At 45.5% G+C, this 22,584-nt stretch overlaps 1 protein-coding gene across 5 annotated transcripts in view; it reads right to left on the bottom strand.

The window, feature by feature from the left end:
• Positions 1-22,584, bottom strand: part of LOC110526975 (ADAMTS-like protein 5) — a 69,783-nt gene that overhangs the window by 15,042 nt on the left and 32,157 nt on the right. The window contains exons 3-9 of one of the 5 annotated variants that reach the window (XM_036981143.1): positions 18,681-18,841; positions 17,720-17,780; positions 16,346-16,465; positions 15,757-15,884; positions 9,774-9,894; positions 3,426-3,512; positions 1,777-1,940 (exon numbers count right to left, since the gene is read on the bottom strand). In XM_036981143.1, the coding sequence (XP_036837038.1) occupies positions 1,777-1,940; positions 3,426-3,512; positions 9,774-9,894; positions 15,757-15,884; positions 16,346-16,465; positions 17,720-17,780; positions 18,681-18,764 (765 nt within the window). In that variant the 5' untranslated portion in view covers positions 18,765-18,841. The remainder of the gene's footprint in view (positions 1-1,776; positions 1,941-3,425; positions 3,513-9,773; positions 9,895-15,756; positions 15,885-16,345; positions 16,466-17,719; positions 17,781-18,680; positions 18,842-22,584) is intronic. The other 4 variants (XM_036981144.1, XM_036981141.1, XM_036981142.1 and 1 more) reach the window with 4 other exon arrangements.

Below are 22,584 nucleotides of genomic sequence, written 5' to 3'. Positions count from 1 at the left end.
ATGCCTTATTGCTATTATAAATATTTTGTCATACCCGTGGTATACGGTCTAATATAACACGGCTGTCAGCCAATCAGTATTCAGGGCTCAAACCACCCAGTTTAGAACTGTCAATACCAACAATATACTGAAAAAATATAGCATATGGAAGACAACACGTTAAGAAAATATATGTCCGTTACATATAGGAGAGGAGACTGGCTGGTTATTAGGGATCCCCATTAGCTGCTGCCAAGGTAGCAGCTACTCTTCCTGTGGTCCAAACACATTAAGGCACTTACATTACACATAAAACAGTATATCATACAACAGTATTACACCACTAAATATCTACAATACAAAATGTATAATACCACAATATTACAATGTACGTGTGTGTCGAGAGAGTCTGCTAGCGTGTGTGCGTATGCATGTGTCTGTACCTGTGTGGGTGTCTCTTCACAATCTCCATTGTTTCATAAGGTGTATTTATCTGATGTGGAATAGAGTTCCATGTAGTCATGGCTCTATGTAGTACTGTGAGCCTCCCATAGTCTGTTCTGGACTTAGGGAATGTGAAGAGACCTCTGGTGGTATGTCTTGTGGGGTATTTATGGGTGTCCGAGCTGTGTGCTTGGAGTTTAAACAAACGGCTCGGTACATTCAGCATGTCAACACTTCTTACAAAAACAAGTAGTGATGAAGTCAATCTCTCTTCCAATTTGAGCCATGAGAGATTGACATGCATATCATTAACGTCAGCTCCCCTTAAGGGCCAGACGTGCTGCCTTATGAGCCAATTGTACTTTTCATAAGTCCCCCTTTGTGGCACCTGACCACACTACTGAACAGTAGTCTAGGTGCGACAAAACTAGGGGGTTGAACAAGTATACTAACTAAAGCTATCATTGTGTACCTTAATTAGTGAGGTTAGTTTGCATTCTCTATATACACTGAACAAAAATATACAGTAAACACAACATGTAAAGTGTTGGTCCCACGTTACATGAGCTGAAATAAAAAATCTCAGAAATGTTCCATACACACAAAAAAAACGTTTTTCTCTAAAACGTTGTGCACAAATTTGTTTACATCCCTGTTAGTGAGCATTTTTCCTTTGTCAAGATAATCTATCCACCTGACAGGTGTGGCATATCAAGAAGCTGATTAAACAGCATGATCATTACACAAGTGCACCTTGTGCTGGGGACAATAAAAGGCCACTAAAATGTGCAGTTCTGTCACACAACACAATGCCACAAATGTCTCAAGTTTTGAAGGCGAGTGCAATTTGCATGTTGACTGCACGAAAGCCCACCAGAGCTGTTGCCAGAGAATTGAATGTTAATTTCTCTAACATAAGCAGCCTCCAACATTGTTTTAGAGAATTTGGTAATACGTCCAACCGGCCACCCAACCACAGATCACGTATATGTCGTTGTGTGGGTGAGCGGTTGGCTGATGTGAACAGACTGCCCCATGGTGGCAGTGGGGTTAAGGTATGGACAGGCATAAGCTACGGACATTGAACACAATAGCATTTTATCAATGGCAATTTGAATGCATAAAAATACCGTAACGAGATCCTAAGGCCTATTGTGAGAACCATTTCTTTCTTTCCTTCCCGTCATGTGAAATCCAGAGATTAGGGCCTAATGAATCTATTTCAATTGACTTCCTCATATGAACTGTTACTCAGTAAAAATCAATGAAATTGTTGCATGTTACGATGATATTTTTGTTCAGTATAGTTATTGCATTGCGGCTCCTGTCAATCATAACTTTGACCAGACTGACCATGACGTGCAGGTCCTCCATAGTGGGTCCAGGGACCTCAAAGCTTTCCCAGGTGTCCACAGAGCGCTTGTACAGGAGCTTGGTTCCCGCTACGCTGTACTCCCCAGGAACACTGATCTTCCAGTTCCCATTAATGACAAACTGGGAACGCCCGTTCTGGAGCGCTGGAGGGAGAAGAGAAGGCTTGAATGAAGGTAGGGAATGTGTTTAGTTTTCAATGCTGATTGCTGAAGTGTGACTGAAATTGGCTTTGTGATGATAATATGTATGTGTTTGATTGAATTATGCTACGGTTGGGGTCAATTCCTATTCAGTCAATTCACAAATCGCAATTGAGGTATGAGGGAAATTTGAGGTGGATTTTTCCTCCCCAATTTCGTCATATCCAATTACGATCTTGTCTCATCGCTGCAACTCTCCAACAGGCTAGGTAGAGCAGCCGCACCAATGTGTCGGAGGAAACACCGTTCAACTGACGACCGAGTCAGCCTGCAGGTGCCCGGCCCACCACAAGGAGTCGCTAGATGAGCCAAGTAAAGCCCCCCCGGCCAAACCCTCCCCTAACCCGGGCAAAACTGGGCCAATTGTGTGCCGCCCTATGGGACTCCCGGTCACGGCCGGTTGTGACACAGTCTGGGATTGAACCCGGGTCTGAAGTGACGCCTTCGACCGCTGCGCCACTCAGGAGGCCCTGAGTTGGAATTTCTACTTATGTCAGTTAGCAGACTCTTTTATCCAAAGTGACAGGGTAGTGAGTGCATACATTTATTTTGTACTGGTCCTGCGTGGGAATCAAACCAACAACCCTGGCGTTGCAAGAGCCATGCTCTACCAACTGAGCTACACGGGACCATGGGACCACTTTACTAAATTGAAATGGAATAAACCTCAACCCTACAATGTAACATTTCTTAATTCAGCAAAGTAACAAAGTTGCCTTGCCAAACAGAGTGGCATTACTACATCATTGCCTTGTTTGGCCTAACCGTGACAAGTTGCAGGAACAGACAAATAGGGAAACCATCTCTTGGAAGTACATTTTTTTGGGGGGGGGAATCTTCCAACCAAATCAGAACTAACCAAGTACATCCACTTGCCTGCCAGAAGGCCAGATCCCCAGTTCCCCCCACCCTTTTCCCGCACCCAGTTCCCCCACCCTGCCCCATGGCCAAATTACACCTTTACGAGTGTTCCATTTCAGGATCCCTGCATTTTCCATTTCAGGAGTCACGTTATTACGGTCTTGTAAATGTGGGTGAGATTAGATGGATAGCCTTGGGTGTTGTGTTGACTGGAGAGCCCAGCCAGAGTGCAGCTGGGTCTCAACCAGAGAGCTGTATCGGTCTCTGTATCGGTGCCAGGAAATAACAGTAAGCTAACAGGAATGAGAGGAGAGCAGCATTATGGCTACTGAAAGTGTCAGGTAGAGTTCTCTAGCCATGGCTGGGTGGGTTGAAACTCATAGCAGACATACAGAAGATGATAAAAAGGTCTCTGTCAAACCAGCACTTCTGAGAGGCTGTCTGTATATGTACTGTATATAGTTAATGATATACAGGACATTGATGCTGTCCTTGTGTGACAGCTCATTCCCAGTGTGTGTGCGTGTGTGTGCGCGCGTGCGTCTGTCAAGCTGAGCCATCTCTTACCCAGATAGTTCCTGCTGTTATCGGTGACACGGATGTGAGTAGCTCCAGCTGGGATCATGGTCACTTCATTGTACCCAAACGGACCCGCTATAGCCAACAGAGTACAGAGACATTCATTAAGACAGATATTACACCAGTGGGAAACAAGTATAAACCATTAATTTAGAGACTGGGTAAGAATGATGTAGATAAACACAATATGTGGTGCAGTATGTGTTATATGCAGTATATATATAAATATATATTTATATTTGTGAATATATATGGTATATGCTTATGTGTAACACATATAAAACTTTATTAAAGTAAATACATATACATAAACTCAGAAAAAAGGTCCTCTCACTGTCAACTGCTTTTGTTTTCAGCAAACTTAACATGTGTAAATATCTGTATGAACATAACAAGATTCAACAACTGAGACATAAACTGAACAAGTTCCACAGACATGTGACTAATAGAAATTGAATGATGTGTCCCTGAACAAAGGGGGGTCAAAATAAAATAACAGTCAGTATCTGGTGTGGCCACCAGCTGCATTAAGTACTGCAGTGCATCTCCTACTCATAGTCTGCCCCAGATTTGCCAGTTCTTGCTGTGAGATGTTACCCCACTCTTCCACCAAGGCACCTGCAAGTTCCCGGACCCTAGCCCTCGCCCTCCGATCCAACAGGTCCCAGACGTGCTCAATGGGATTGAGATCAGGGCTCTTCGCTGGCCATGCAGAACACTGACATTCCTGTCTTGAAGGAAATCACGCACAGAACGAGCAGTATGGCTGGTGGCATTGTCATGCTGGAGGGTCATGTCAGGATGAGCCTGCAGGAAGGGTACCACATGAGGGAGGAGGATGTCTTCCCTGTAACGCACAGCATTGAGATTGCTTGCAATGACAACAAGCTCAGTCCGATGATGCTGTGACACACCACCACCATGACGGACCCTCTACCTCCAAATCGATCCCGCTCCAGAGTACAGGCCTCGGTGTAACGCTCATTCCTTTGACGATAAACACGAATCCGACCATCACTCCTGCTGAGACAAAACCGTGAGTCGTCAGTGAAAAGCACTTTTTGCCAGTCCTGTCTGGTCCAGCGACGGTGGGTTTATGCCCATAGTCGACGTTGTTGCTGGTGATGTCTGGTGAGGACCTGCCTTACAACAGGCCTACAAGCCCTCAGTCTGAGCACTGATGGAGGGATTGTGCGTTCCTGGTGTAACTCGGGCAGCTGTTGTTGCCATCCTGTACCTGTCTGCAGGTGTGATGTTTGGATGTACCGATCCTGTGCATGGGTTTTTACACGTGGTCTGATACTGCGATGACGATCAGCTGTCCGTCCTGTCTCCCTGTAGCGCTGTCTTAGACGTCTCACAGTACGGACATTGCAATTTATTGCCCTGGCCACATCTGTAGTCCCCATGCCTCCTTGCAGCATGCCTAAGGCACGTTCACGCAGATGAGCAGGGACCCTGGGCATCTTTATTTTGGTGTTTTTCAGTCAGTAGAAAGGCCTCTTTCATGTCCTAACTTTTCATAACTGTGACCTTAATTGCCTACCGTCTGTAAGCTGTTAGTGTCTTAAAGACAGTTCCATGTTCATTAATTGTTTATGGTTCATTGAACAAGCATGGGAAACAGCGTTTAAACCCTTTACAATGAAGATCTGTGAAGTTATTTGGATTTTTACAAATTATCTTTGAAAGACAGGGTCCTGAAAAAGGGACGTTTCTTTTTTTGTGGAGTTTATATACGTATATACATATAGCTTTTTTTCTGAGATATATTCTCATAGCAAATTGTTAATACATATTCATTTACTCATTAATGATAACTAAATTAGAATTACATAATGATTTGCAGACAGTTTATTAATGGTTAAACCAAACGTGGGATATTTCACCATCGAGCCAAAAAGCATGAACCATTCATTTAGAGAGTGATATTTCACTAGTCAAAAGCAGTCAACATCTCTGTGGTTCCCCTGCTGCTGGTGTGTGAAAAGCGAGCAGCAAGACTACCCTATTCATTGTGGTTTTTCTATGGGACTGAGAAACCGTTGCTCTTGTTTTGACAATTGTAGGTCTCTGAGATGAAAGCTGTGTGTGAATTAAGAGTTATAGTGCTATTTTAAACGGGTCCATTTGAAGAAAGCGTAAAGCTAATTTGGTGATTTACCGCCACCTGTAACACAGTCCTGAACCAAATATTGTGTGAAATTCATTTATTTTGGTCACTAGATTGAGGTGATATAGCTTAAAGTGGCAATCAGCAATTGCTACATCCATTTTATGGGGATAAATTAATTATATGTTCCCTCTGAACTTGTAAATGCCTCAAACTTACTTCATCTGTCCTACCTCATCACAACACAAAATATAAGCTTGTTTTACTCTGTTTGTAAACAAAGAAAATGTTAACAAACACTATATGGCCTCAAAACATGGTTAAAACTATAATGTTGATATCATGGTCAGTCCTTGCATCCATAGCTTTGTCTATGAACTTGAGAGTGGTTTATTTCTGCAGCCCCATCCCTCAGCTGTTTACTGAACCAGGGGCAGGAAGAACGCTTTGTTATTGTTTCTACTGTAGATTGCCGCTTTAAAGACATTTCCTAACCATACGCAACTCAATTTGAAGACAATACTCTAATCATTTGCTAGTTTAAAACGGTGGAAGCCCTCAATTGCAATGTCCATGCTAAAACGGGTTATATCCATCTAGAGTCCTCTATCTGTCTCTATGGTTCAGCAATAGACTTAGTTATGAACCCGAGTTTGAGTTTTTTGAATTAATCTTGTATGTTAGTGCTAGGCTAGAACAAAGGCCTGCAGATCCCGGAGGGGCCTACCCTTAATAAGTTCAGCTGTGTTCAGGACTTCCTCGTTCAAACAAACATCTAGCAACATCTAAAAACCAAAAACATTTTCTATGCAAGCTAACATCACTGTGTGGCTGTACCTGTTTCGAGTTAGTAGGTACTGTACTATTAAAAATGCCATGAAATAGCTTTTGATTCAAATTTCGGGGTGGTTGTAGCATGGCCAAAAGCAAAGCAAAAGTAGGACAAATCCAACTCATGCAATTAAACCATCCAGAGTCCTCTATCTATCTCTATGGTTCAGACTGTCTCCATTAAATTAATGACTCGCAAAGATTTTGCCATGTTGTGTGAAGAGCTGGAGTAAGTCAGCTGTTCTACAACACAAAATTATTAAACTAGTTTTGTCTCGTCTCTTCTTACGTCAGCTCTACACCACAGGGCTGTTGACTTATGAAACTGATCTATATGTATGTGATAGATCTGCACAGGGCTGTTGACTTATGAAACTGATCTATATGTATGTGATAGATCTGCACAGGGCTGTTGACTTATAAAACTGATCTATATGTATGTGATAGATCTGCACAGGGCTGTTGACTTATGAAACTGATCTATATGTATGTGATAGATCTGCACAGGGCTGTTGACTTATGAAACTGATCTATATGTATGTGATAGATCTGCACAGGGCTGTTGACTTATGAAACTGATCTATATGTATGTGATAGATCTGCACAGGGCTGTTGACTTATGAAACTGATCTATATGTATGTGATAGATCTGCACAGGGCTGTTGACTTATGAAACTGATCTAGTTGTATGTGATAGATCTGCACAGGGCTGTTGACTTATGAAACTGATCTATATGTATGTGATAGATCTGCACAGGGCTGTTGACTTATGAAACTGATCTATATGTATGTGATAGATCTGCACAGGGCTGTTGACTTATAAAACTGATCTATATGTATGTGATAGATCTGCACAGGGCTGTTGACTTATGAAACTGATCTATATGTATGTGATAGATCTGCACAGGGCTGTTGACTTATGAAACTGATCTATATGTATGTGATAGATCTGCACAGGGCTGTTGACTTATAAAACTGATCTATATGTATGTGATAGATCTGCACAGGGCTGTTGACTTATAAAACTGATCTATATGTATGTGATAGATCTGCACAGGGCTGTTGACTTATGAAACTGATCTATATGTATGTGATAGATCTGCACAGGGCTGTTGACTTATGAAACTGATCTATATGTATGTGATAGATCTGCACAGGGCTGTTGACTTATGAAACTGATCTATATGTATGTGATAGATCTGCACAGGGCTGTTGACTTATGAAACTGATCTATATGTATGTGATAGATCTGCACAGGGCTGTTGACTTATGAAACTGATCTAGATGTATGTGATAGATCTGCACAGGGCTGTTGACTTATGAAACTGATCTAGATGTATGTGATAGATCTGCACACTGATCTAGATGTATGTGATAGATCTGCACAGGGATGTTGAGTTATCTTCACACAATTTGGCCACAAAAGTGCCTATCCTGTAGAGTTCAGCTGTAGGGTTTGAGTTATCAACCTTGAGTTAGGGTTCTGTTCCGCCTCCGGTTAACATTAGAGTGTTATAGCCTGACCGTGATGATTATTTGAATCTGGTGAGTTAGTACCGGCTGGAACAAACACCTGCACACCAGACGTGCCTGACCTTAAGAAGATTAAGAAGACAAATGTATGAACTCACTACTGTAAGTCACTCTGGATAAGAGCGTCTGCTAAATGACTCAAAGATAAATGTATGTATAGCTTGACCGTGATGAGTTCTCTGGGCCCTTGGCTTTTGACCCTGTGGGAAGCAATGATTACGCCCAGCGGCATCAAATCTGTTATGCCTCATTGGGACACACAGCTGCAGGAGGAGAGAAAACCCGGGAAGCCCTCCTAGGCTGCCCAGGCACTCAAACAAAGCCTCCTTTATCTCCATGTTGTCTCCTCACTCAAGCTGAACCATCATGAAGCAGTACAGTCTCTCTTCAGTCACTGTGCACACACGCGGCGCCAGTTCAACAGAGGATTCTGTTTCAGAACTCAAGCTGAACCATCATGAAGCAGTACAGCCTCTCTTCAGTCACTGTGCCCACACGCGGCGCCAGCTCAACAGAGGATTCTGTTTCAGAATGGAGCGCAGTGCCAAATCGCACGCCAGAGGTGTTGGCCGCTCTGTGTGTGTATGTCTGTGTGGGTCTGTGTGTGTGTCTGTATGTGTCGAGGGGAGGGGGGATTTATTATTGTGTATTCTTGTTTGGGTACCTGTGTCTGCCTTGCACAGAGTGCTAGTGTGTGTCCGTGTGTGTGTGTCCGTGTGTGTCTTTCTCTGCTGCTTGAACACTCGGTCACTGTCCTGCAGGAATCACTTAGGTTGAGAATTTAGTGGCGGAGGGCCAGAGCTTAGAGTTTGGGGGCCTCTGCTTTGACCCTCAGAAAACACACACACACACACACACACACACACACACACACACACACACACACACACACACACACACACAGTGCATTTATGGGCCTAGAGTAACATTCTGTTGACGTTCTGTTTGTACATTCTGTTTCTTAGAGTGCAGCAAGTACCATTAGTGTTCCCTTATCGAAACTTCATGAATCCAGCTTTGACTAAACATAAACACCGAGTGTACAAAACATTAGGAACACCTGCTCTTTCCATGACATACACTGACCAAGTGAATTCTATGATCCCTTATTGATGTCACCTGTTAAAGCCACTTCAATCAGGGTACATGAGGGAGGGGTTTTAAGCCTTGAGACAATTCAGACATGGATTGTATATGTGTGCCATTCAGAGGGTGAATGGGCAAGACAAAAGATTGAAGTGTATTTGAACGGGGTATGATAGTAGGTGCCAGGCGCACCGGTTTTAGTCAAGAACTGCACCGCTACTGGGTTTCTCCGCGCTCAACAGTTTCTTCCTGTGTGAATCAATGGGCCACCACCCAAAGGACATCCAGTCAACTTCACACAACCATGGGAAGCATTGGAGTCAACATGGGCCAGCATCCCTGTGGAACGCTTTCAACACCTTGTAGAGTCAACATGGGCCAGCATCCCTGTGGAACGCTTTCAACACCTTGTAGAGTCAACATGGGCCAGCATCCCTGTGGAACGCTTTCAACACCTTGTAGAGTCAACATGGGCCAGCATCCCTGTGGAACGCTTTCAACACCTTGTAGAGTCAACATGGGCCAGCATCCCTGTGGAACGCTTTCAACACCTTGTAGAGTCAACATGGGCCAGCATCCCTGTGGAATGCTTTCAACACCTTGTAGAGTCCATGGCTGACAGATTGAGGCTGTTCTGAGGGCAAAGGGGGGTGCAACCAAATATTAGGAAATTTGTAATGTTTTGTACATTCAGTGTGTCAGCCTTTGACATTTTGTTTGCTCTGTCTATGCTTCGAGTTTGTGTGTGTGTGTGTGTGTTTGCTTATGTGTACCTGCTCCCTGTGCATTCTGGTACACACTCCTGTGGTGTAGACAGGTGGAGTTCTGTCCTCCACACACCATACAGGCATCCTCCTGCTGGTCTGAGCCCAGGATCAGGTCACAGCCCGGTGTCTGCACAAGACAGACAACATACAGGCAACGTTCAGACAACGCACAGGCAACACAGGCAACGTTCAGACAACACAGAAAAAGACAACACACAGACAATTAACATAAAACCAGACACACAACAGACAAAGCAAAAACAAATCAAGGTTGAAAACCAAATACCCCAAGATACCCCCTGAAAAAGAGCACCAGTAACTGCTGATGGCCTTGTTAAACGTAGACCCAGTGAAATGCCACAAGCAGCACTGCAGATATTCAGATGAGTGAGATGCAAGACTTCACTCCCACACAGTCACACACAGCATCTGCACATGTGCACGGGTTTGTTTCACGTTGTTACAACGTGGGACCCACGGAACCAAAATGGCTGAGAATTTCTGCCTCGCGCTTCAACGCTCTTAGTTGTTGCGGAAATTGACCCACGCTGCTGTTTACTTTCTGTGTTTATGTCATATCGCTGGGTCTACCTTTAAGGGACGATCACTCCGGGTACCTGATTAGACTGGACAGGCTCCTTTACTATGCCTCAGACACACAGCTTTATGACTGGTTTTTCATCATGACACATTCACACCACGTCCGGGAGTTCAGAGTTGGTAACCCAGAAAAGAGCCTATGGAAAAGTCTAGTTGCTTTCTCCTTTCTCTGTAAAAGTGGGACTGACCTCTGACCCCAGCTTGGGCATGCTGACCCCCAATATATCAGTCCAGGCGTAAAGTTCAGGGGTGATGATTGGCGGGTCAAAGGTCCCATAAGAAGTCAGGGGTGTGCCATGTAAACAGAGAGCCCTTCCCCCTATGGCAGAATTGCAGTAATCGTAAAGCAGTTCTAGTTGAGGGGTGCAGGTTTTCTACAATACCACAGAACTCAGAAGGCTTCAGAATAATTCTGAACAGGAAGTAGGGCATGTAGATAATACCACACCAACATTTCTTAGAAGATGGTGACCTAGCGATGGAGGTAAGTTGAAGATGTGGATGTCTTTTTCCACTACATAAAAGGACAAGGGGCACAGCACTAATTAACTATGTCCATGTAGTCAGATGTTGCTCTATGGTGAACATCCCCACTGTCTCTGTTGAAGCATGTTCCACTCTGGAGAGACGTGGAGAGGAGAGACGTGGAGAGACGATGAGAGGAGAGATGTGGAGAGATGATGAGAGGAGAGACGTGGAGAGACGATGAGAGGAGAGACGTGGAGAGACGATGAGAGGAGAGATGATGAGAGGAGAGACGTGGAGAGACGATGAGTGGAGAGACGAGGAGAGGAGAGACGTGGAGAGACGAGGAGAGGAGAGACGTGGAGAGACAAGGAGAGGTGGAGAGACGATGAGGAGAGACGTGGAGAGACAATGAGAGGAGAGAATAGGAGAGACGATGAGAGGAGAGACGAGGAGAGGAGAGACGAGGAGAGGAGAGACGAGGAGAGAAGATTAGAGGAGAGACGAGGAGAGGAGAAACGAGGAGAGACGATGAGAGGAGAGATGGAGAGACGATGAGAGGAGAGACGTGGAGAGGAGAGAATAGGAGAGAGGTGGAAAGACGATGAGAGGAGAGATGATGAGAGGAGAGACGTGGAGAGACGATGAGAAGAGAGATGATGAGAGGAGAGACGTGGAGAGACGATGAGTGGAGAGATGAGGAGAGGAGAGACGTGGAGAGACGAGGAGAGACCAGGAGAGGTGGAGAGACGATGAGGAGAGACGATGAGAGGAGAGATGTGGAGAGACGATGAGAGGAGAGAATAGGAGAGACGATGAGAGGAGAGACGAGGAGAGGAGAGACGAGGAGAAACGAGGAGAGGAGAGACGTGGAGAGACGATGAGAGGAGAGAATAGGAGAGACGATGAGAGGAGAGAATAGGAGAGAAGAGGAGAGGAGAGACGAGGAGAGACGAGGAGAGGAGAGACGAGGAGAGAAGATTCGACGAGAGACGAGGAGAAACGAGGAGAGACGATGAGAGGAGAGATAAGGAGAGACGATGAGAGGAGAGACGTGGAGAGGAGAGAATAGGAGAGAGGTGGAAAGACGATGAGAGGAGATATGATTAGAGGAGAGACGTGGAGAGACGATGAGAGGAGAGATGATGAGAGGAGAGACGTGGAGAGACGATGAGTGGAGAGACGAGGAGAGGAGAGACGTGGAGAGACGAGGAGAGACAAGGAGAGGTGGAGAGACGATGAGGAGAGACGTGGAGAGACGATGAGAGGAGAGATGGGGAGAGACGATGAGAGGCGAGAATAGGAGAGACGATGAGAGGAGAGAATAGGAGAGACGATGAGAGGAGAGACGAGGAGAGGAGAGACAAGGAGAGGAGAGACGAGGAGAAACGAGGAGAGGAGAGACGTGGAGAGACGATGAGAGGAGAGAATAGGAGAAACGATGAGAGGAGAGAATAGGAGAGAAGAGGAGAGGAGAGACGAGGAGAGGAGAGACGAGGAGAGAAGATTAGAGGAGAGACGAGGAGAGGAGAAACGAGGAGAGACGATGAGAGGAGAGATAAGGAGAGACGATGAGAGGAGAGACGTGGAGAGGAGAGAATAGGAGAGAGGTGGAGAGATGATTAGAGGAGAGACGTGGAGAGACGATGAGAGGAGAGATGATGAGAGGAGAGACGTGGAGAGACGATGAGTGGAGAGACGAGGAGAGGAGAGACGTGGAGAGACGAGGAGAGACAAGGAGAGGTGGAGAGACGATGAGGAGAGACGTGGAGAGACGATGAGAGGAGAGATGTGGAGAGACGATGAGAGGAGAGAATAGGAGAGACGATGAGAGGAGAGAATAGGAGAGACGATGAGAGGAGACAAGGAGAGGAGAGACGAGGAGAGGAGAGACGGGGAGAGGAGAGACGAGGAGAAACGAGGAGAGGAGAGACGAGGAGAGACGATGAGAGGAGAGATAAGGAGAGGAGAGAATAGGAGAGAGGTGGAAAGACGATGAGAGGAGAGAATAAAAAAATAGACAAGGAGAGACGTGGAGAGATGATGAGAGGAGAGACGATGAGAGGAGAGACGATGAGAAGAGAGACGATGAGAGACGAGGAGAGGAGAGACGGTGAGAGGAGAGACGATGAGAGGAGAGACGATGAGAAGAGAGACGAGGAGAGACGATGAGAAGAGAGACGAGGAGAGGAGAAATACCAACCCTGCAAAGCACTTTGAAGCCTGGTGAAAAGCATCATACCATCATATACATTAAAACACTCAGAGAGAAGCTTTTTTACATTTTAAATGTAACCTTTATTTAACCAGGCTAGTCAGTTAAGAACAAATTCTTATTTTCAATGACAACCTACTGTTCCCCAGTAGGCCAACTGCCTAGTTCAGGGGCAGAGCGACATATTTTTACCTTGTCAGTTTGGGGATTCGATCCAACAACGGTTACTGGCCCAACACTCTAACCACTCGGCTAGCTGCTGCCCCAGATTCAAGTGGGCGTCTGTGTGTGTGTGTGTGTGTGTGTGTGTGTGTGTGTGTGTGTGTGTGTGTGTGTGTGTGTGTGTGCGTGCGTCTCCATCTGTGTGTGTGCGTGCGTCTCCGTCTGTGTGTGTGTGTGTGTGTGTGCGTGGGGTCAGGGGTCAATTGCTTGCTACACACCAGTCAGATTACAATCTGTATGTTCCTCCTGCTGTGCAGAGAAAACCAATCAAGTGGGAGGTTCTAGAGTAGAGACCAGCAATCTAGGAAACATATAATTATCTACCCCTCACACACACACAGTGAATCTGTGTACGCAACAGTATATGAATCAACACAACAAGCTACCTGAGTGCATGAGGCACTCTTTACTGTATACATGAATACACCCCCCCCCCCCACACACACACACACACACACACACACACACACACACACACACACACACACACACACACACACACACACACACACATTTAGTCCAGGCAGCTATGTGTAGTGTGGGCCTGAACTCAATCTGTGTCACGCCGCCTTCCAGACCAGCTGGACTCTGCATCTGCTTCCTGTCCTAGACCATGCCCCCTGGGATCTCAGACAGTTTAGGGCCACTGCTGACCTCACGCCCCATAAATCCCCTCATACACATCAACTCACACAAAGACATACAAGCAAACACACAAACATAAAGACCAAAATGCTAATGTTCACACTCCTACATTTCTCTGCACACACACACACACACATTTTGATTTTGGGATTTGATGGAGGACTATAATGTACTACCAAAGCCTCAACCTCTGGGGAGAGAATTGATTTTCCAATCATCTCCATCTGCTGGAGTGTGTGGGGGATGGGAGAACCCTATTACTGAGGTGTGTGTGTATGGGATGGGAGAACCCTATTACTGAGGTGTGTGTGGGGGATGGGAGAACCCTATTACTGAGGTGTGTGTGGGGGATGGGAGAACCCTATTACTGAGGTGTGTGTGTGGGATGGGAGAACCCTTTTACTGTTGTGTGTGTGTGGGATGGGAGAACCCTATTACTGAGGTGTGTGTGTGGGATGGGAGAACCTTATTACTGAGGTGTGTGTGTGTGTGTGAGTGTGTGTCCCTGAAAGGGCCCATCGTGCATCCCTTGTTGCATTGTTCCACATACACAGAGCAACAACATGTCTGTGTGTGTGTGTGTCCGTGTGTCCGTGTGTCCGTGTGTCCGTGTGTCCGTGTGTCTGTGTGTCTGTGTGTCTGTGTGTCTGTGTGTCTGTGTGTCCGTGTGTCTGTGTGTCTGTGTGTCCGTGTGTGTGTGTGTCCGTGTGTGTCTTTCTCTGCTGCTTGAACACTCGGTCACTGTCCTGCAGGAATCACTTAGGTTGAGAATTTAGTGGCGGAGGGCCAGAGCTTAGAGTTTGGGGGCCTCTGCTTTGACCCTCAGAACACACACACACACAGAGTGCATTTATGGGCCTAGAGTAACATTCTGTTAATGCTCTGTTTGTACATTCTGTTTCTTAGAGTGCAGCAAGTACCATTAGTGTTCCCTCATCGAAACTTCATGAATCCAGCTTTGACTAAACATAAATTAGTTCTAAAAGAAAAAGCCACAAGGAATGTCAGCCCTTGACATTGATTTTGCTCCGTCTATCCTTTAGAGGCTGTGTTTGTGTGCGAGCGTGTGTGTGTGGGCGTGTGTGTGTGTGTGTGTGTGGGCGTGTGTGTGTGTGTGTGTGTGTGTGTGTGTGTGTGTGTGTGTGTGTGGGTGTGCTCTGACAAGTGCACTCTGGTCCTAACGCACAGGATGAGTAAACTACTCCTAAGGGAACCAGAGGAAATGGTCAACACAGTCCCAATAATGTCCAGACAGACAGTCCCAATACTGCCCAGACAGAGACAGTCCCAAGACTGCCCAGACAGAGACAGTCCCAAGACTGCCCAGACAGAGACAGTCCCAATACTGTCCAGACAGAGACAGTCCCAATACTGTCCAGACAGAGACAGTCCCAATACTGTCCAGACAGAGACAGTCCCAATACTGTCCAGACAGAGACAGTCCCAATACTATCCAGACAGAGACAGTCCCAATACTGTCCAGACAGAGACAGTCCCAATACTGTCCAGACAGAGATAGTCCCAATACTGCCCAGACAGAGACAGTCCCAATACTGCCCAGACAGAGACAGTCCCAATACTGCCCAGACAGAGACATTCCCAATACTGCCCAGACAGAGACATTCCCAATACTGCCCAGACAGAGACAGTCCCAATAATGCCCAGACAGAGACAGTCCCAATACTGCCCAGACAGAGACAGTCCCAATACTGCCCAGACAGAGAGAAAGGGGATGCAAGAGGGAGAGTGTGTGCTTTCGATTCCAGTACTGCCTGACACACACACACATAGTGAGACCACCTCTCTGCGTAGTAGACACATACACACAAAATTGTCACTCACCAAGCATTTTCCGTTGACACACACATCTCCAGGCTCTTTACTGCAGGCAGTGCCGTCCAGGACACGACCAAAGTTGTAGTAGAAGTTGTGACCCTGGGCCAGACAGCTCAGCTCACACGGGTTAGAACCTTAGGTCAGGAGGTGGTATCACAAGACAAGGCAAACATACATATATAAACAACCTCCTCACGGACAGACATTACCTCTCACATACGACTAAACAGTACAGTTACTAGAAAGTTGGGTTAGTCACGTTACTGGCTATTCTAGTCTATTATCTCCTAGCCGTAGTACTGCAGGACAGGGTTTAAAAGAATTTGACATTTTAATTGATGGAAGGAGGAAACTAGTAGCAGGTGGAGGACAGATGGGAATGGAATGAGGTAGGAGAACGGGGATGGAGGTAGGAAATGGGGGGGAAGTAGTGGTGGGGGTAGGGTGCAGAGGGGAAAGGGTGAAACAGGTCAGTGGAGAGTATGGACTGAATTCATAATACAGATGTGGCCAAATGACAAGCAGATTTCCCAATGGACATATGCCACATTTAGCGCGCACACACACACACACACACAAACACACACACACACACCATGCCTCACCGACCTCCATGGAAGGTGGTCCATCTGTAACTGTTTCCAGCCACCAGCGGTCTGTCGTTGTAGGCAGAACACTGCATCTCCCTGAAGTCCTCTGAGCCCCCAGCACACCCCTGCAGCAGACAGATACATACAATAGAGAGACCTGGTTACCCAGTGCCATGCACTCACACATGCATGCCTCAACACACCTCACCACCTTATGTTAATATGTTTAATATACTGTAACCAATACTGACTCACTGTCTAAACACACATGTACACACCCATACTTCTGACAGAGGATCCTCACCGTATACCTTCCAGGTAAACCAACGTCTTGGACGTTATATCTTCAAGAATATATACCATGAAAATATACTATTCACTGAGGGTGTAGATGAAAACTCTGTTGTATCTATCTATTTCTGGGACTAGAAGTATATGTACTGTTCATATAGTATCAGGAGCTCAACTTGTGTACAGTACAATGGAGTGACAGGTTCATGTGTCAGTGAAACCGATCACGCCCAGACAGCATACCTGCTTAGTTAAATATAGTAACAGCACAGTTCACATTCACTGAACCAACTTTGTTATCAGCCCTGAAGCACACTTAGCTTATCGTTTCAAAATGTTTGACAACAATACGAAGGTCTGCATCGACCATTCTGTATGGAAATCCATCATTAGAAAGTTGTGATTCTGATGACACCTTTTTTGTTGTTGAAGGAGAACAGATGTATTTTCCCTTCGGTTTGGTTATTCTTAGACAGTGAAGAAAGGGAGAAAGCAGAAAGGGATGATGCAGGGTTGAAAGTGATTGACTTTAGGGTGGACCAGGAATCGAACCCTTGTGTCTCGGGGCAAAGAGTGAATGGGGGTCTGCAGTAGACAGCACATGACAACAAGTCACAGTTACAATGAGATTGTAACACAGTGGAATCTCAAACTCCAAAAAAAAGCAACAAGTGACAAATTGATAGGTTACAAATTCCTGTCATACACACAAGGCTGACGCAGGGTTACAGATCTGTTTGTGATTTAGCCAACTCCTCGTTCTGTGTTTATCCATTGTCTTGCCAGCGTGTCATGTAGGCCTATGGTAGGAGTCAGAGGAGTTGGCACTTCAACAGATGAGACCAGGGGTGTGTTAATTAGACTAAAGGGACTTCCTGGACTCATCCAAAACAAAATGCTCCTTTAAATGTTCCTTTCCAAAATGTTTTAAACCGTTTTCCATTGCGTTCCGTACACAAGCTTGACACTCACTTGGCTGCATGATATTGTGGATGTTGTATTGGGCCAGTAGGTCTTGGCATGATAGACATGTGCAAACACAGCATACTGCTTTCCCTGTGTGGTGATGTCATCGTGTTGACACATACCTTGGTGTTGCAGATCTTGTATTGTCTGGGGTCTCCTGAACATGGTCCGCCAACTGGGTTCCTGGGACAGAGTTCAGTCATTTATGAAAATGACAATGACTTAGAAATAAGGAGGGTTCTATGGTGTAACAATCAAATAAAGGCTATTAAGGTGAGCCTGATGTCCCGCGGGCAGATTCTGCATGTAGACTGAGAGAATCTGCCAGGACTGAGTGGGATGTGGGAGATCCGAGCAGCATTAGTGACTCAGCATGTAGACTGAGAGAATCTGCCAGGACTGAGTGGGATGTGGGAGATCCGAGCAGCATTAGTTCATTTTTTTTGTCACTGGTTATTTGGATGAATCAGGATTGGGAAAAGGCGATGCTTAAACTGATTCGCCTTGAGTTCATCGCACCTGTGCCCACACGGATCAGAAGGGGGGGCGGGGGGCTTTGCCTGAGAGTTTCCTTTTGCAACGGGGGGAGACTTGGCATTTGCTGGAAATTTACATTTCTAATACATATGAACACGCAGCTGACCAAATTATGTGAGATTTTACTTCTGCTTTAACAGAGATTACTGAACACAGGGATGAGCCTGCAGACAAATGTTTTCATTTGAGAAGTAGTCAATCTGACTGGGGCCATTGTGGTCAAAACGTTAAAGGCCCTGTCCAGTTAAAAACTTGATTTTCCTATGTTGTATATTTCCTCAAAATAAGGTTGGAATAATACTGTGACATTGTGAAAATGATGATAATGCACTTTTAGCGTAAGACGGCACACTAAATAAGGCCACTGGTCATCCCATTACAGAAATCTGACTTGAATGGTAGTCATTGTGTTCTCATGTTTTATTACTAGATAGACCACAGCAAATACAGAGAAAGCAGCATACAAAGACATTCACTGACATTTTTTTTAGGATTAACCTGTTTGAAACAAGTCTCTATTGTGATTGGACCATCCCTGGTTCTTACCTGGTGATGCAGGTGCGTGTACGCACAGAGGCCCCTCCCCCACATGAGCGCGAGCACACGGACCAGCCATTCCACGAGGCCCATTCGTTCCTGTAGTGCAGCTGGCGTCGGGCACGCGCTGAACGACCCCCTGAAGGACCCCACGCAGACACCTTGGAAGACTGAGACACAGAAGGTCAGAGGTCAACATAATTTATTGACGTAAAGTAAACTAGACTATATTGATATATTTCTAATGGTTCACATACATTACAAACAGCACTCTGCATCAACTGATTATTCATTGATTCCTACAGAATTGATCCCAAAGGGCCAAGGCCATTAGCTTATTGGTTGGAGAATGGATTCTCTAGGGCCCCAATTATGATTCCTTAGAAGATACATCACTTTGGATTGAACGATTGACTGATTGATTTGGTCATTCAACAATACCCTTAGACAACAGTCAAATCAGTTTCCGTTATTACCACTCACACATTATGATTAAAGCAGTACCTTCATTCCAAATGATTGAGCATGAACATGTATTGCCAGAATAAATACAACAACTCTCTCCCCATTGTGGAGCTCTGGGCCCATGTTCATAAAGTTTGAGTTCATACCCGACTACATTGCAGACGCATACCAGATTTTACAATGCCTGGATAAGTATTTAACATATCACATTGTGTGTGTGTGTGTGTGTGTGTGTGTGTGTGTGTGTTTGTACACAACCTGCTACCTGTCAACAAGATCACCTTGGGGAAGCCAGTTGTTTAGTGCTGTATATAAAAGCTTAATCTCCATCACATAAATCTATTTCAAGAGTGTGTGTGTGTGTACCTGCACCCCTATGTGACAACTGTAAACACAGCCAAACAACAAAATGATGAGAGAACTAAACGGTTCATTTTCAAAAGCATTCCAGGGTTTCTCTGGAGGGGGATTTAAACTGTCAGTGATACCTCTTATCTTTCATAGGGGAGCAGAGCATGGGCTTCAAAACCTTTCACTTACAGCACACATTATTATGTATCCCTCACTGACAAACATATCCACTTCTACTGAAAGCATTGCTGTGCACGTACGTGGTTGACACCTGTGCCGAAGGTGTGTGTTCACCCTGTCTGATTTCCTGGTTGGTTACTATTGGCCCAGTTTCAGATCAATCAGTTCCCTTGTTGTGCATAGCTGTAAGCAATATGTTTATATCCCCACCTATCTCTCTGAGAGCCCTAGCCCTGGGTGGAGTTTAGGCCATATTATTTGTATACTAATCAGGTATTTTCAGGTCAATGACGGGGAGTCACTAAAGGCCAAGTGAGTGGATTGGAAATCGGCCCCAAAATCTGACTCTTTATAACTGACAGAGTCAGATTTCCCTCCGTTAAGGTTCAGGAGTGACTAGACTAGAGGACTACATTACACACACAATCATATTGTCCATGGCAGGGTGACCTGGGGTTACAACGACCGCCAGTTAAATTAGCATCGATAAAGTTGGCGATAGGAAGGCCCGGCATACTAGACTAATGAAAACAACCTCTGACCTTTCCAAACACCCCCCAATCCCCTTTATTACCCCCTTATCCCTCAATATATTCCGGGAGAGGTGATTGAAGGTAAGGTAGAGCGAATCAGGAATCCCCTTCATTTCTACAGAGTAAATAAGTCATATTTGTCTGAGCCAAAACAGCCCATTGGACAGGAGCCTAATCTATTTCTATAGTGTGAGGCAGCTTGGTGACCACCCCTTGGACATGCTAGTCTGTCGCAGGGCCTGACCCCCAAACTATCTCCCTACTGCTGTGTGCCAAGCAGAGAGCCCTCGTTTCTAGAGTCTTTGCTACGACTCGACCTGGAAACAAACCCACAACCTTACAATCTCTTCTTGAACTCCCAAGTAGTTCAGCGGTCTAAGGCACTGCATCTCAGTGCAATAGTCCCTGGTTTCGAATCCAGGCTGTCAAATCTGTCCGTGATTGGGAGTCCCATAGGGCGGCACACAATTGGCCCAGCGTCGTCTGGGTTTGGCTGGGGTAGGCCGTCAATTGTAAATAAGAATTTGTTCTTAACTGACTTGCCATAAGACCTCTGAATTGAACGCTCTCAGAGTGGCTTATAGGTAATCAGGTTGACCTGGCTACCAGAATGGATGGACATCTCAGGGTAGGAGTGCTGATCTAGGATCAGGTCCCCCGTCTATGTGATCTTATTCATTGGGATTCAAAAAGGGAAGACGGGTCCTAAATTAGCACTAGGTTTACTTAGATGTTAGACTAGATTGTGGATTTGTGGCTGTAGGAACATGCACATAAACTAATCCCAGAGAAGATTCAGGAGAACAGAACTGTGCTGATCTAGGATCAGTTTTGCCTTGTAGATAGAATATTCGTACATGGACAGGACATCGTGGATCAACAGTCCTACTCATACAGAATATGAAGCAGATACAAAACGTTGTTCACACCATTTCTATTCACACCTTTATGAAGACTAAATCATATTATTGGTAACCATGGTAGTTATCAAGGTAGATTGTTGTTTTTCAAGTGTATCATTTTGATGCATCTGAATGACTCAGGTAAGACTCTGGTAAGAGTTAAGGTAAGAGAATAAAGACTTCCACAAAGTTGAATTGTTGTTTGTGTAACATAGTGGATGGATAAAGCACAGGGGAGCAGCATGATACAGTGTGCTGGCCTTTCTTTATACATCGTGCATTATTGCCCAGCACCTGTGTAGCAACGCGCCGCAGGTCCATGGTCTCGTGATGAGGTGGCCCTGCCTGCGACTTCAAAATCAATGTCAAGTTTCTAACATTGTACTCCCTGTTCACCCATGAGTGTGTGGCCAAGCAGGTCTCCAACTCAATCATCAAGTTTGCTGACGACACAACAGTAGTAGGCCTGATTACCAACAATGACGAGACGGCCAACAGGGAGGAGGTGAGAGACCTGGTGGAGTGGTGCCAGGAAAATAACCTCTCCCTCAACGTCAACAAAATGAAGGAGCTGATCGTAGACTACAGGAGACAGCAGAGAGCACACCCCCATCCACATCGACGGAGAGGGTAAAATGTTTCATGTTTCTCGGCGTGCACATCACTGGTGACCTGAAATGGTCCCTTCACACAGACAGACAGTGTGGTGAAGAAGGCGCAACAGCACCTCTACAACATAAGGAGGCTGAAGAAATTTGGCTTGGCCCCTAAGACCCTCACAAACTTGCACCACTGAGAGCATCCTGTCGGGCTGTATCAGCGCCTGGTACGGCAATCACATCGCCAGCAACTGCAGGGCTCTCCAGAGGGTGGTGTAGTCAGCCCAATGCTTCATCAGGGGCACATTGCCTGCTCTCCAGGACATCTACAGCACCCGGTGTCACAGGAAGGCCAAGAAGATCAAGGACCCCAGCCCCCCGAGACATGGCCTGTTCATCCCGCTACCGTCTAGAAGGAGGAGACAGTACAGGTGCATCAAGAGACTGGGACCATCAAATCTGGGATCGAGAGGCACAGTCACTACTAGCCGGCCTCAGCCCAGTACCCTGCTCTGTACCTAAGACACGGTCACTAGCCGGCTACAACCGGGTTATCTACCCCACACCTTAGAGATCACTGCCCTATGTGCATAGAGTCATTGAACACTGGTCACTTTAATAATGTTTACATACTGTTTTACCTAATTAACATGTATATAGTGTATTCTAGTCATGGCTCATCCTATATAACTACTGCTATACACACCTTTCTATTCACATACTGTCCATATTGTCTACACACATCATTCACATACATCTACAGGGGCTTCAGAAAGTATTCATACCCCTTGATTTTTACACATTTTGTTGTGTTAAAAAGTGGGATTAAATGTATTTAGTAATAATTTTTTTCTTAAATGATCTAAACAAAATACTCTAATCT

The sequence above is a fragment of the Oncorhynchus mykiss genome, chromosome 6 (assembly GCF_013265735.2).
Source record: "Oncorhynchus mykiss isolate Arlee chromosome 6, USDA_OmykA_1.1, whole genome shotgun sequence".
NCBI classification, from domain to species: Eukaryota; Metazoa; Chordata; class Actinopteri; order Salmoniformes; family Salmonidae; genus Oncorhynchus; species Oncorhynchus mykiss.
This window is presented reverse-complemented; position numbering and strand designations above follow the sequence as displayed.